At 40.3% G+C, this 14,643-nt stretch overlaps 1 protein-coding gene across 5 annotated transcripts in view; it reads right to left on the bottom strand.

Moving 5' to 3' along the window:
- Positions 1 to 5,662: 5,662 nt before the first annotated feature.
- Positions 5,663 to 14,643, bottom strand: part of epb41l5 (erythrocyte membrane protein band 4.1 like 5) — a 38,802-nt gene continuing 29,821 nt past the window's right edge. For 3 of the 5 annotated variants that reach the window (XM_042002103.1, XM_042002105.1, XM_042002104.1), the window contains exons 21-26: positions 13,585 to 13,707; positions 12,844 to 12,919; positions 12,559 to 12,639; positions 8,223 to 8,285; positions 7,972 to 8,111; positions 5,663 to 7,517 (exon numbers count right to left, since the gene is read on the bottom strand). In XM_042002103.1, coding sequence (XP_041858037.1) covers positions 7,448 to 7,517; positions 7,972 to 8,111; positions 8,223 to 8,285; positions 12,559 to 12,639; positions 12,844 to 12,919; positions 13,585 to 13,707 — 553 coding nt within the window. In that variant the 3' untranslated portion in view covers positions 5,663 to 7,447. The remainder of the gene's footprint in view (positions 7,518 to 7,971; positions 8,112 to 8,222; positions 8,286 to 12,558; positions 12,640 to 12,843; positions 12,920 to 13,584; positions 13,708 to 14,643) is intronic. The other 2 variants (XM_042002107.1, XM_042002106.1) reach the window with 2 other exon arrangements.

A 14,643-nucleotide genomic window follows, 5' to 3' on the forward strand; every position in this document is an offset into this window, starting at 1 on the left:
GCAGGACAATGCTCCATCACACGCATCCAAGTACTCCACTGTGTGGCTGGCCAGAAAAGGTCTAAAAGAAGAAAAAATAATGACATGGCCTCCTTGTTCACCTGATCTTAACCCCATGGAGAACCTGTGGTCCCTCATCAAATGTGAGATCTACAGGGAGGGAAAACAGTACACCTCTCTGAACAGTGTCTGGGAGGCTGTGGTTGCTGCTGCACGCAATGTTGATCGTGAACACATCAAGACACTGACAGAATCTATGGATGGCAGGCTTTTGAGTGTCCTCGCAAAGAAAGATGGTTATATTGGTCACTGATTTGTTTTTGTTTTGTTTTTGAACGCCAGAAATGTATATTTGTAAATTTTGAGTTGTTATATTGGTTTCCCTGGTGAAAATAAATAAGTGAAATGGGTATATATTTGGTTTTTGTTATGTTGCCTAATAATTATGCACAGTAATAGTCACCTGCACACACAGAAATATCCTCCTAAGATACTAAAACTAAAAAAGCCCCACTCCAACTTCCAAAAATATTCAGCTTTGATATTTATGAGTCTTTTGTGTTCATTGCGAACATAGTTGTTGTTCTATAATAAAATTAATCCTCAAAAATACAACTTGCCTAATAATTCTGCACATACTGTATGCTGGAAGAGGGCATAAAGTGTGCCAAGAAAATACCCCTCATTACACCACCAATCTTAACTATTGATACAAAGCAGGATGAAACCATGCTTTCGTGTTGTTTATGCCAAATTCTGACCCTACCATCTGAATGCTGCAGGTGAAATGGAGACTCGTCAGATCATGGCCCAGTTTCCTGTTCTTAGCTGACAGGAGCAGCACCAGGTGTGGTCGACTGCTGCTGTAGCCCATCTGCTTTAAGGTCGAATGTGCTGTGAGATGGTATTCTGCATAACCTGGTTATAACCTGTGGTTTTCTTGTCTTTCTATCATTGCCAACCAGTCTGCCCATTCTCCTCTGACATCAACAAGACATTTTCAATCAGGTGTTTGCTTCTTACTGGATATTTTCTCTTTTCAGACCATCCTCTGTAAACCCTGGAGATGGTTGTGTGTGAAAATCCCAGTAGATCAGCAGTTTCTGAAATACTCAGACCAACAACCATGCCATGTTCAAAGTCACTTAAACCCCCTTCCTCCTCAGTCTGATGCTCAGTTGAACAGCTAAAAAAGTGGCTGATGATAAGACAATGTGCTCAACAAGGTTTAAACTGACCAAAACACTTCACACAAGCTACAAAGTTCTTTTTTTTTGTAAAACCACTAATGTGTAGGTGTGTAGCAACACAGCTGCATTCCCAGTAAAGCTGCCTTCATTCATATATTATAGTTTCTTTTGTCAGGCTGTTAATTGAATCTAAACTGAAAGCATCCAGTCAGATTAATGGTCACTGAAGTATTTTTGACACTGATGCCTCTTTAATAAAATCCTGACTTTATAACTGGAGCATCATCTGACAAAATCCCCATTCAGGTAACTTAAAGACAACTTCTGTGCAGTGAATCTGGTTACACGTCCAGGTACGACGACCCTCCAAAATAAAAGTTAGAAGCATCAGAAAGTCAAAAGTCGTGCTCTTCTTTTCAGCATTGCGGCATACTTCAGTCAACAACTGGATTCTGCTTCTATAGCTAAACACATGTAGATGCCCAAAATCCCAAATTCCAAGTAATCCACAACACCGTGGTGGTTTAACAGTCATGGGTTTTACACATGCCTCCTCATGATGAGTGACCACCTGCTTTTTTTTTGGCTAAAACTTTAATTAGGAGACAGCTGGATGAAAGAGCATTGATTCAAGTGTGGAGTGCTCACTGTAAGCCTCTGAATGATCCAAATATGCAGACCCAATAATCAGAAGAGATGTTACTATTTATACACAGATGATTTAACTTTATGGATGTGTACCTACAACCACCTCTGAAGCCGTGTGTGGCTGCATCTTTCCAGGTGTTTGTTCTTTAACACATGGCAGGTAAATAATAAGCTTTTCCTAAAGAGACACAAACTGCTGACAGCAAAACTGCCAATTAAAGACTGGTTCAGTGTGTGTGTGCATGTGTCGGTTCTTATTTGAATAATGAGGCTTTTTACTGAGTCTGGCATATCACCATCTCACCTGGCGGAAACACACACACACACACGTATATGAAAATGGTTAGAGTGCACACTCATTGGCACAATGCAGTCCTTTAGGGATCAATTACCACTCACTCATGTCTTTATCATCTCAAAGCTTTGAGTATGAATACCTCCTCACACTGACCAGACACACACATAAACATGGTGTATGTTCAAAATGTCCCATTAGGGAAAGCTACAGTATCTCCTGCAGCAGCTGGCCAAACAGAACAATAGCTTTTATTGTAATGATGGACAGAGAATCCCACTCATCTGCATGTGTTTGTGTGTAAGTGTGCAGCCCAGCTGCAGAGCTAACCTGTTGAATTTGCAGGACATCTGGGTGTACCAGGGAGCAGATTTCTCCAGACATGATCACACACTCTCACACTGGAAAGCAGCGGTACACTTAGCTCTCACTTTCTCCTTCCATCCAGATGCGCCATCATTTTTCTCATTTTATGTGGCATGAAATTTAATTTTTATTTAATCATACTTTCATTTTGCAAAAGCAAGGAAACTTTTTGAGGATTTGCGTGTCAGACCAGAGAGAGCCACGGAAAGATGTAGGGCCAAGAGTGGAGGATGTCATATTAGCATCTGGATTTTCCTAAATCCCAAGTTGCTCCTGGTATGTGGTGTAACTTTCACTGCTCCTTCATTCCTTCATTATACACCTGTGTTTTTTGTTTTGTTTTGTTTTTAGTGGGTGGCAGGTCTGGATTGCAGGCAGATCAGTTTAGCTCCTGGACGCTTTTACACCAGACCCATGTCATGTCTTTCTCCAAGAAAGACGTCATCGAGAATGAAGCATGTGTAAATGGTTTGTATTTATATAGTGCTTCACATTATACATCACAGTCACACACTGATGGTGGAAGCTGTCATGCAAGCCACTAACCAGGACCCACCAGGAGCAACTTGGGGTTCGGTGCTCAGGGACACCTCGACATGAGCTTGACAGGCTGAGGATCGAACAGACAACCCTCAGGCTACAAGACGACCCACTGAGCCATGCCGCCCCACAGCCTGCATAGACTGTAAAATTCAGCTTTAATGCCGCCCGCACCTTGTGCACTAATGCATCCCCACAGCATCTTAGATGCAGGTTTTTCAGCTGTGTGCTGATGACAAGTTGGCTGGTCTTTCACCTCTTTTACCTGGAGGATACAGGGTCCATGTTTTCTATAAATAATTTCAAATTTTGCTTCACCCAAAAAGTAATTTTTCCCTTTGCTTGAACTTTCCTGGTTTTTGTTAATTGATTTTTCTTTTTGCTTAGAAGAGGTTTTACTTGTTTTTTAGATGCAGAAAAAGCTGTTCTGGTCTTCAGATGTGATCCTGAGCCAGTGTAGCCACTTCCATGGTAACCAGTATACATCTTTAACTTCTAAAACACTCAGCCTTGCTGAGATGCTACTTTTAAACCGAAATAACCTTTTAAATCATTGACCCCCTGATTGATGGACGATAATAGATGAACAGTTTAGCATTAAAAATAAATCCATATTAATTTCCCGGTTTAAAAATCTCTGTATTACAGCGCTGCTGCTGTTGTAATGTCTTTTGTTACCAGATCTCAGCCTAAGGATGGAAGTCACACTTTCTGATTTGCCAAACTGTTTAGAAACGTTGCTTCCTGCTATTTGAGAGCTCAGATCTCCCTCAGAACTTGTGTAGAACACAAAGTCATTGCTGTCATTGAATCAGTAAACAAAAAAATTACAAAACTGTCTTGAGAATGTTATTGATTACCATCAGGACTTCAGGTGATGCTGGACTTGCATAGTATGTGTACCTGCTCCCAGTTTGGGTACAAAACAGAGACCTTCATGCTTTAAAAGGGGGTCTTCTTAACCTTAAAACACTTACAGATTTGTATGTGCCCCATCTGCTTTAACATGGTATTTTCATTCTTAATCTTTTCTTAAGTTTAGAAGAAATTGTGCATTTTTTTCTCCTGTTAAACATATACAAGACATGATCATGAAGAGATGGCTGTAATGTCTGCTTGGTGTCATCAGGGCATGGCCCTAATACCAGACCTCGGTGAATCCACCCAGAGCTTTGAGCATGCTTAAGCAATCATGACCTGGCATAAGGTCCGTGTACAAAATCAATTATTCATTTGGAAGGTGGGGGAGAGGCGGCCCATCTGCTGAGGGGAGCAGTCCTGGCTGACTTATTGAGCTGTAGGACGTTCTGCTGCTTAATAATGATCCAGCTATGTATTGCTCTGTAGCTTTGGCCAGTCAATAGGAGCAAAGTCACTGAGTTTAACAAATACCAGGATGGGGTGTTTCCATGTAGGTATTAAGTGAAGATTTTCTAAAGTGATAAAGGTTTTTTTTATTATTTTATTTTGTTCTATGATGTTTGACTCAGGCAACCAAGCACCAAAATTAAATGCCATGCTCCTGATATCACTGATATAAATCTGATTAACAGTAAATGAGACTAATGTTAAACCTTTACGTGTTAAGACGGATTTGTTAACGTCTGGATTTGACTCATTCTGGAGCTACACTACAGCCTAAAGGCTGTGATGGGTATTACAGTGAAGTCAGCAGGTTCAACTCAATAGAACCTGAAAAAAAGTTGGTTTTTCCTCAAGAGCATCAACATTATCCATTATTTGCCTCTAAATTATTGTTATAAAGCACAGAATACCCTCTATACGATGAACAGTTTAGAGCTTTGTAGTTATGGGAAGAATAAAAATATGTTCCATTCTAAAGGAGCAAAAATAAGAAAAAAGTGGAAGTGTACTGCCATCTAGTGTTAAAAAGGTCAAAATACAACATCATGAATCAGTTCAGCCAGCTACCATGGCATCAACTTTGGAGTAGTGTACTTATTTTGTAGTAAATAAATAACAGGGAGGGTCTAGTGGGCAGAGTGTCCTCTGGCTGGGTGCGTTTCTGTGGCAAAACCCCTGCTCGCATGCCTGGGCAGAGTTGTGGGGGGTTTGAGACAGGAAGCACACCGAGCCCGCCTTTAATATGCTGGATGGACAAAAAGGGAAAAAACACTAATTCATACTGTTACGTAGGTAATGGCGGCAGGTATTTTTAGGTTGGGGTGGGCTGGGCTGGTACACCCTGGGTAACATGGCATCCACCACAACAGTGATGTGAGCCTGTCTCAACAGTCTTGGCTGGCTGATCATTATAATAATAATAATAATAATAATAATAATAATAATCATATTCATTATTATCAAAGGAGAAAACATTAAAAATTTTCCCCCACCACAGCTGAGATTTAATTGTTTTTCTATCTTGTTTTTTTTAGTCCACTTTCTTTCATTCTTTTAAATTATGTATAAAACTTCAGCCAACACTTTTCTAACAGACTCGGTGGGTTAAAATATAAAAGTGTGCTTATTTTACCTTGGAGAAAAATCATTGGGACTATAAATGTGCAGCTAACAGCACTAATCACTAACAACACTGGATAAATTAATTTACGGCATGAAAACAATTAAAAATAAGAATGAAAGACAAACACATGTCTCCTACTGTAACAAAACTTTACTGTATGGTCAGATCATCCAGACAAAGAAAAAAAAAAATGATAGAAAAATTGCTTTAGAGACGTGACAATTTGTTCCAGTCTGACCAGTAACATCTTCTACTGCTTCTGTAATTAGGAAACACGCTGAGGCTGAGCGTCTGGAGTAACTATCCCACCAACATAATCTTAAAAAAAATATATGAGTCTACATCTTATCTACAGCTGGCTGATGTCATACTGAACATATATAATTACCTATGTGCTAAAACACGTCATGTTGGAACACTTACAGCGTGGTAGCATAAATACTGCTCAGTGTTACAGTAAGACAACAGTAAAAACTCCCTTGTTCAAGATAATTATCATCATCATCATACTGAGAATGACTACTCATACATGACTTGAATGAGGGTCCAGACTTAGTGACTACAATGGTTAAAAAACAAGTCAATGCCATATACTTCATAATTTAGAAAGTGTAGCGACAAGCTTCACCTCCCACATGTACAAAATCTGCTTTTTAAGATATTTCACAGGTCTTCCTCCACTTCTAGACTACATCGGCTACTGTGAGTTAACCATGAGCAGCGGTAAAAGTGACACGTTTGTAGAGTGGCGTTTCCAGCATCCTTATATGAGACGTGTTTAATACATTCATTTACATAAGGCATGGCAGTAGCTACGTGTTAGCGTCAAATCATGTGAGGAGGCGTCCAGTTACACAACTCAACGTAGTGAAGGTATCACACTGTGTCAGCAAGATCGGATCACCTCTCACCTTTTTACAAGCTAATATTGCATGAAAAATGACCACAGGTGGAAGCTGTGGTTAATTATGAGAAGAAAGTAGGGGATGAAATGATAGATAAAATGTTAAAACTCAAGAGGGTCCATGAAGAGATTAAATAAAACTGAATAGTGATCATTGATTCCAAACGGTTTGAATTAAAAGAAAAACAAAAGAACTATTTTAAATCATTAAAAACAGACAAAAACAAAAAAAGTAAGACCAGGATCATAAAACATATTTGTAAAACCAGAATGGGAAATTTCCATCTTTTGACAAAGTCCAGTGTTGCAAAGAGAGTCCAGTGATATTTTTTAAATCCAGTGGCTGCAACAAGCGTTCACATTGACCAGCTTAAAACAAACAAAAAGAAAAAACACATGGGTAGTCGTGAATGTTAGCCGCGTTCATCATGAGTTTTTTTTTTTTAATTCTCAGTCCTTCATCCAGTGTACTTCAGCAGCTCTATATGAGTGTGTAGAGAGAATCTAGGAGATCCAGCGGAGCGCTGCCACAGCATCACTTAAAAAAAGGGAGACAGGGCACTAAAAAGAAATAAGCTACCATTGAAGTCATCTTTCAGTCACAAGTCAGGGGTTGATGCCTTTTGTTTTGTTTCTGTTATGGCATCATGAGGTCACTGGTTTCCAGCGACCTCTGTACCTGGAAACGGTCCATTTCACATCCACTGGGAGAAGATGCTGCTCGCTGGAGGCAGATCTTTGCTTGACAGGATGAATCAGAGGGAGGCAGGTGATGGAAGAAAAACAGAAACTTGACACGCTTTGAACATGTTAATACTGAAACTATGTTTGTTTAAACATGTTAAAAAAATAATGTCGTGAAAAATAACGCTTCCAGTTGATCTGAGTGTAGTTCATGTTTGTCAGTGTGAATGCATGCGACTAGAATAGGTGTGAAGCTGCCTCTTCCTCCCTTAACCCGAACCATAGTTAGTGGGAAAGCAGTCGGGAAGATGAATGCTGTGATGGCCTCTTCATCAGAGCTCAGTGGTCAACAGACTTCTGGTTTTGGCTCCATCCTCCAAGGCTGGTGGCTGAGCTGCAGTGCTGCAGGTAAAAGGACCGCATCAGAGAAGGAGAACATTTTTAACCAATATTTATGTTAAAACTAGGTGATTATGTACAATTTAGGCCCTGAAAATAACGCTATAATCATTTCATTTAAAACGAACTAGTTGATCATTTTAAAAACTTATACATGAAACAATTCAATTACAAATATCACGTACAATACCCAACTTATAGTTGGAGTACTTTTTTGTTATTGTTGTTTAGTTATTTAAAAAAAGTTTTTTTTAATCCTTCTTTAAAAAAAAAAGTGTTACAAGATCTTTCATCATCTATCTTACCCCTGCAGCTATCACAGCCTCTGAACACAGTCAAACACCTTATTTCTAAAAGCAGTCAGGCGAAAAAAGGAGGCAGCAATTTCCTGCTCATTAGCAGAGGTAAACTACGCAGCTTTATAGCAAACTTCAGAGTGAAGTAAAGTAAACTTTACCTGGTGGAGATGGCATTTCGTGTGTGAGCAAGGAGGGGAGGGGCTGGGGTGAGGGCTGCTCCCCCGTCAGCAGGGAGCAGAGGGGTGGCCTTAGACGGGGGGTCTACGTCGAGCAGGCCGTTAGTAAAGATGCCGGGAGGCTGCATTAGAAGAGGATGAGGAAGAAGAACAGAGGTCAGTTTCTAAGTAGCCTCTACATCGGCCGGAAATCTGGACACTGCTGACTAAAGGAAAGATGGAGGTAAACTCACAGCGGTTGTTGGGATGATCCATCGAGGGGTGATGAGTGGTTTGGGCTGCTGCACTGGTGGAAGCTGGAACACAAACAGGAGACTGCTGTAACACACTCCTACCAGACAAGCACCAAGTAGATTAAAAATAAACCTCGGATGTGAAGCCTGAAAACCCATATCTACTGACCATTAACACGTACTGGAAGCAGAGTTTCATTTAAAGAAAAAAAGATGTTTTCTAGACTGATGACAAAGTTGTGCTTAAAGTGACACTTGACTCATGGTGGTGGACTGACAGATTGGATGGACTGGCTGACTGGTAGCGCCCAGCGATAGACTGGCGAACTGTCCAGGGTGTTCCTGCCGCTCTTCTGTTGATTGCTGGGATGGGTTCCAGCTTCCCTGCAAACATTAATTGGACTACGCAGTATAGAAAATGGATGGAGGAGTGCCAGAAGAGGGGCTGGTAAGCATAATGTAAGCTAGTATTGGTGCGATCTACAGGTTTTGCTGCACACTCCCTGTGAAAGGTCTACACCTTCCATCACAGGAGCAGCAAAGAGAAGAGCCATCAAATCCACCTCAGAGTAAGCAGAAAGTGCCTCAAAACAGATTTGAGTAAAAAAGGTTGTGGGCTAGTGCTCCTGGGACACAAGCTGGGACATGATCAACCCTGGTTGGGCTGCCTAAATGAAGGTGTCTGATGTTGCTAAACCTGAAAATACAACTCAACATGTAGCCACATTATCAGGGTGCAGACATCATTAAAAGATGAATAAAAGATGTTTCTGTTTGATATATCGTTGTGCCAAAAAATCCCAAACAAAAAAGTCCTTATCAAGCCACCACTGTTCCTTCACAGGAATTCATACATGCCACGCAGAGGAAGCTCAGTGCCCCATCACTGTGACCTTACACTGTTAGAGCTACAGAGGCAACCTCTGTGATACCAGCTCCCTGTGTGTTGTCAAACTTCGAGAACAGCTGGAAAATTGTCTGAGGTGAGCGAGGTGAGCACCCCGCCCAAATGTAAATTATTCTTACTTCAGCCCAGAGCACACGGACGGTAAACAGGACTTTAGACATTAATGGGTTTGAAAGCAGTAGTCCACCATGTCCTAATTGAACGTAGCTTTAAGCAGTGTTGGCTGGTCTTCAGTGGGGCAGCAGAGTGGATACTCCAACTAAATGAAAACAGCTATGAAAGTTGTCTGTGTGACAAGACCTAATGACAACTGCTTCTGCAGTGGATGATAATGCAAAAATCCCCTCATCTTAGTAACATATAGAAAGTGTTGAAGCATACTGCATTATGGTGTGGTATGCTGGCTGCACAGCTAAGAATGAAAAAGCTCCACAAGGGGTCATCAAGACTGCGCAGAAAATCATTGGGTGCCCCCTGCCCTCCTCCCTAGAGGACATTGCCCTATTTAAGCTACTACATCTTGCAAAGAAAATCCTGGCTGACCCATCACACCCCGGTCGGGGCCTCTTTCAACTCCTGACCTCTGGCATGAGGTTCAAAATGATCAGCCGCTGAACAAACTGTCTTAGAAACTCTTTACTCGGCGTAATGCCTAACCTCCACATGCACCGGCACCGCCACATCAGGCACATACTTATTGTATGTTCTTATTTTGTTTCTATTATTATTTATAACATACATCATCGGTTTTTACATATAGATATAATACAATTTATATTCTGTGTGTTTTATGGCACTGTGGGAAGTATGCCCACCTGATTTTGTTGTGACAACTGTTGCAGTGACAAATATATTCTATTTGTAACATCAGTAAGGGTGTACTCAAGGGCTACTCAATTTGGTCCTACGAAGGCCGCAATGCAGCAGGTTTTCCATGCATCCCTGTACCAACACACCCGAGTCAAATTAGATGGATCTAACAGCCAATCAGGTTCTGCACAGTGACTCATTGATTTGACTTGTTGGTACAAGGATACATGGAAAACCTGCTGGATTGTGGCCCTTGTAGGACCAAATTGAGTAGCCCTGGTGTGATCCTACTTAGACGTACATTTTGGTACATTTACTCATTTATACAAGACAGCTGAACATTTTATGTTGTTAATGTGAACTCTCACACAGACACACACTCAGTGTGCATCTCTTCTCTGGGAAACACCTCTAAACCACTGTGTGGTTGAGTGAACAATATTTAGATGGGTCAAGACTGCTGACCCAAATTTCCCTTTATATTTGTGTGTGTGTTGGGCTTAAATAGCCCTGAGTTACTGTTGCAGAAGGGTTGTCACGATACTAAACTTTTTAAACTCTATACCGATACTAAGGATGGTGTTCGATACTATTTTTTATACTATAAAGGAGTAAACATGTATTATTCCTTTTATCAAAGTCAGAACATCACAAAAATAACAAAATCCAAACAATAAAACAAAAATATATTAATAGATAAAAGACATTAACTGTTTAAAATAAATGCATTATTTTCAAGCTCTATCAGTTTGAGCAGATACAGCCTTCAGTGTTCAGTCTCAGTGTTGTCAGATTGTTTGCTCACTGTGCTGCAAAAAATACAAAACTAAAAAAAAAAAACTTTAACCACTAGTTAGTGTAGTTAAATAAACAACAGTTCAGAATATCTACTTTTATCTACTTTTAAAAACTACATTAATAGCCGAGCCATCAAACTGTACAACTCTGCATTAGGCAGGAGGGGGGAGAGGGAGGTGTGCAGTCCGCCTGATACAACACATGCACAATAACCCATACAAACGTTGCAATAACTTATACGTGCAATAAGTGAACTGGGAATCTGTACCACCTCTACTGTGTGCAATGCTTGTTTATATTATTTTATTTAACTTATCCTTTTTTTTTTTGTTATTGCATTCTATTTATACTTTTCTTGCACCTTATTGCCTCTATTTTACTTTATACCTGTATATATTATATCTTGGTGCTTATCCTGCTTTACTGTTGGTGTTGTATTGCTGCTGGTACCCACATTTCCCTGAGGACTCTCCAAAGGGATTAATAAAGTATTTTCTATTCTATTCTATTCTATTCTATTCTAAGAAAAAACATTTAAAAAGATAAGCTTTTAGAATGTTTTTGTCTTCAGTCTACATTAAAAGGCATTTAAGTGTCACCACACCCCCTAATTTTTGTGTAACTCTACCGACTGCTGAATTTGAAAAATGCCTAAAACTGCAAGGGTTGGGGTGGGAGGTGTGGGATGATCAGGGAGCGGAGAGTGGGCAGGTCGGGATAGGCAGGCAGAAATGATTGACATACAGCAGCTCAGCTCACTGTTAAGATACAAAGCAAGATTCACAAAGCACCTACACCACAGAGCGGTCTTTGAGGTGGAAGACTTTTCCCCTCCTGAATCTCCTCAGCTACACATGAACAAGGTGGTCCTGAACCGTATCAGTCTGAGCTGTTAGTGCTGTTATGCTGCCCTGTCTGCAGCTCCAGCAGCTCTGGAAAGCTGTGGAGCTGCAGGAAGTGATGCTGTACGTTGATGCTGCTACGATTTGAGCTGCTGTCTGTCGCCAGATGAGGATCAGCAGGTAAAGAATAAAGTTCGGTCTTACTTTTACGCCCCTCAAAAGCATAAATCTGTCCCATTGCAGGAATATTTCTTCAGAAAGAGTAGACGTCTGGAACTAGCTAAACCTACACCATATAAGCTTACATCCCTTCATATGCGTTGGTGGGTGTGGTTTTCTATGCTTGCAAGGCGAGGACCCGGTAAGCCCAGTATGATGCCAGTAGCAGCTTCCCTTCATTTTCAGGCTGGTTATGGAGCAGAAGAGAACGTCTCCTGCTCATCCTGCAGCTCGAGGATGATCCTCGAGCATGATCCTCTTGTGAGTGCTTCTTGACGGGGGAGGGGCCTGCGGTCACCCGCGACTCATTGCGAAGCGTAAACAAGTGTTTTCTTGTCAGTCTCAAAGTCTCCAATAACACCAGAAAAAGTTGTTGAATTTGTTACTTAAGAAAAGGAAAAAAATAGTCGCTAGACAGGTTCAAAAGCTTGCTAATTATAGCGACAAGTTGCTAAGTTAGCAACACTGTAAACAATGGGTCCTTCAGGAAGCTGCTGTAGGGACGGGGCTGTCTGCTGCAGTGCTTGTTTAAAATGGATCGAGGCAGCTGGTCCTTTCAGTGAACCAGCAGCAGCCAAAGTGGCCTTTAAGTATCTATTCCTGTGCTAAATAATATCTGACTAGATAATAAATTTTAAAATCGATCAGTATCTGAGAATCAATTTTTTTACACTAGTTGCAGGAGGTTCACGTCATAGAAGCTTTTTCTGTGCAGAAATGTTTATACAGACAATAAAATCTTTAGTGCATTGACACTTACCAGAGGAGTTGGATCGGTGAAGTCAATGAGGTTGTCAGACAGCAGCGAAGTGTTTGGTAAATCAAACTCCTCTGATTTAACCTACAGCATGATGACATAAAAATGATAAAAAAAACTCATCCCAAACAGTGTGTTAGACAACTCAGTAAGACTTCACACACAGCACTATTGAACTGACTATCAAATATGAGTGACTTAGGAGATATTACAATCATCAGACCTCTCACTGTACACATTTTAAACCACACACCACTGTGTAGTGCTAGCAGTAAATAATCATGTTACCTTTGGTGCCAAGCCTTCGCTGGCAGCAGGAATCTTGGGAGCAGATGGGTTTAAATCCTCAGATAACCTCTCAGCACTAAATAATGAAGACACAAAGAATAAAACAGTAACACTGTGCTATTGTTATGCATATTAAGTTCCTTATAATACAACCCCCCCACAATATATGGTGAAGACAGCTGCTGTTGATTGGTCTATGAGTAATTTGTTCATTTCAGTAAAAGGTTATATTTTCACACTCTCCACACCAAAGTAGAAAAACAGCCTGAACTGAGGAAGCATTTACTGCATCAATGATCCCGAAGGCACGCAGCATTTGTGAATTGTCTGGTCAAGCGTGCACATGCATCTGTTTTTTGGTGTTGCGCTCTGCCAGCAGTATCCAGGCAGAAATCAAGTCATGTGACCCGCCAACACACACGCATACATGCACGAGCATTACTCAAACACACCAACAGATGTCAGTACAGACAGCAAAGTCCAAACAGCTTTGTTTCCAGTGGTTCACTCTGAAATCTGCATCACTGATGCTTGACATTGTTTCAGAGTGATGCAGCCCAAAACACCGTGGCTGTGAGAATTAAAATTTAAAATTGTTTATTAACTTAGATCTGTGCCTATTTTTTGACTATTGCTGCTGAATTTAGTTTACCTCATGTTTCATGTTTATAAGTTTAAGTCACCAATTACTGACATTTCCTTGATAATTGGGAAAAGCAGGTAGTGTCCAAGCGTGCTGACCTGGCTGCTGCAGACGAGACCAGTGAGGCTGGTTTGAGCAGGTCCCTGGAGTCTTGGATGTCAAGGCGGCTGCTGACAGAAAGAGACGAGTTACTGCCCATTCGGCCGGTACGTACCTTCAACCTGGCAGACAGACAGCACATACTGTTGTTAGTGTGCCATGTTGCCTTTTTATATTGCACATGTCTGCATGAAATATCCAGTCTGACTCAGAGACTAAACAAGACTCATAGGACAGGATTAAACTGATCCTACTGCATTGAGGGGGTCTTGGTACAATATAATATACATCATACTGTTCTGCTTAAAACATTTTTGTTTTGTTTTTTGAAAGACATTTACATCCAGATTTTATTATCGATCATTTCATTTTTAGACATAAGAGATTAAATAAATCCTTTGTTTTTAAACAATGACTTGCAGTTATAGAAAAAGACAAGTTTTACTTAAACCAAGAACAAAATTTTGTTTATTCCTTCAGTTGAAACATAACTTCCTCAAATACTTGCTATTTATGGATTTTTGCTTCTCGGAATGAGCAGAGTTGTGACGCTGTGAGCTATGGTGATCCTAGAAAACATTCAGGAGGTTAATCGCGTCTAACAGCAGCGAGGGCTGTGATTGGCTGAGAAGATGCATTGAATGACTCAGTGTATGACTCAGGAAGAAGAGGAGGAGGGAAGGCCTCATTTTTCCCCTACAAGTGTGCTCCATAGTAACGGTAAGACATGAGGTGTAAAGCTGCATAAATATTTTTACAGAGCCTTTTATTTTCAATTATTTGAAACACTAAACTCCTTGATGCCTACTGTTGTAATTCTGCTATATACCACTTGTGGCCATTTCTTTTAAATTCTATAACTTTGTTTAATTAATTCATTTGATTTATTTATTTACTATTATTTGTTTATTTATTTAGTCTTTATAAATCTATTAAGTACTCATTTATTTATTTTATTCTTGTGATTTAACTTTTCCTTTTTCCTCCCCACTGCTTTTATTTAGCTTTTATATCATTGTAAATACATTTAGGCATAAAAGTGTTAAAGCTTAAACATA

The sequence above is a fragment of the Melanotaenia boesemani genome, chromosome 12, assembly GCF_017639745.1.
Source record: "Melanotaenia boesemani isolate fMelBoe1 chromosome 12, fMelBoe1.pri, whole genome shotgun sequence".
Lineage (NCBI taxonomy): Eukaryota > Metazoa > Chordata > Actinopteri > Atheriniformes > Melanotaeniidae > Melanotaenia > Melanotaenia boesemani.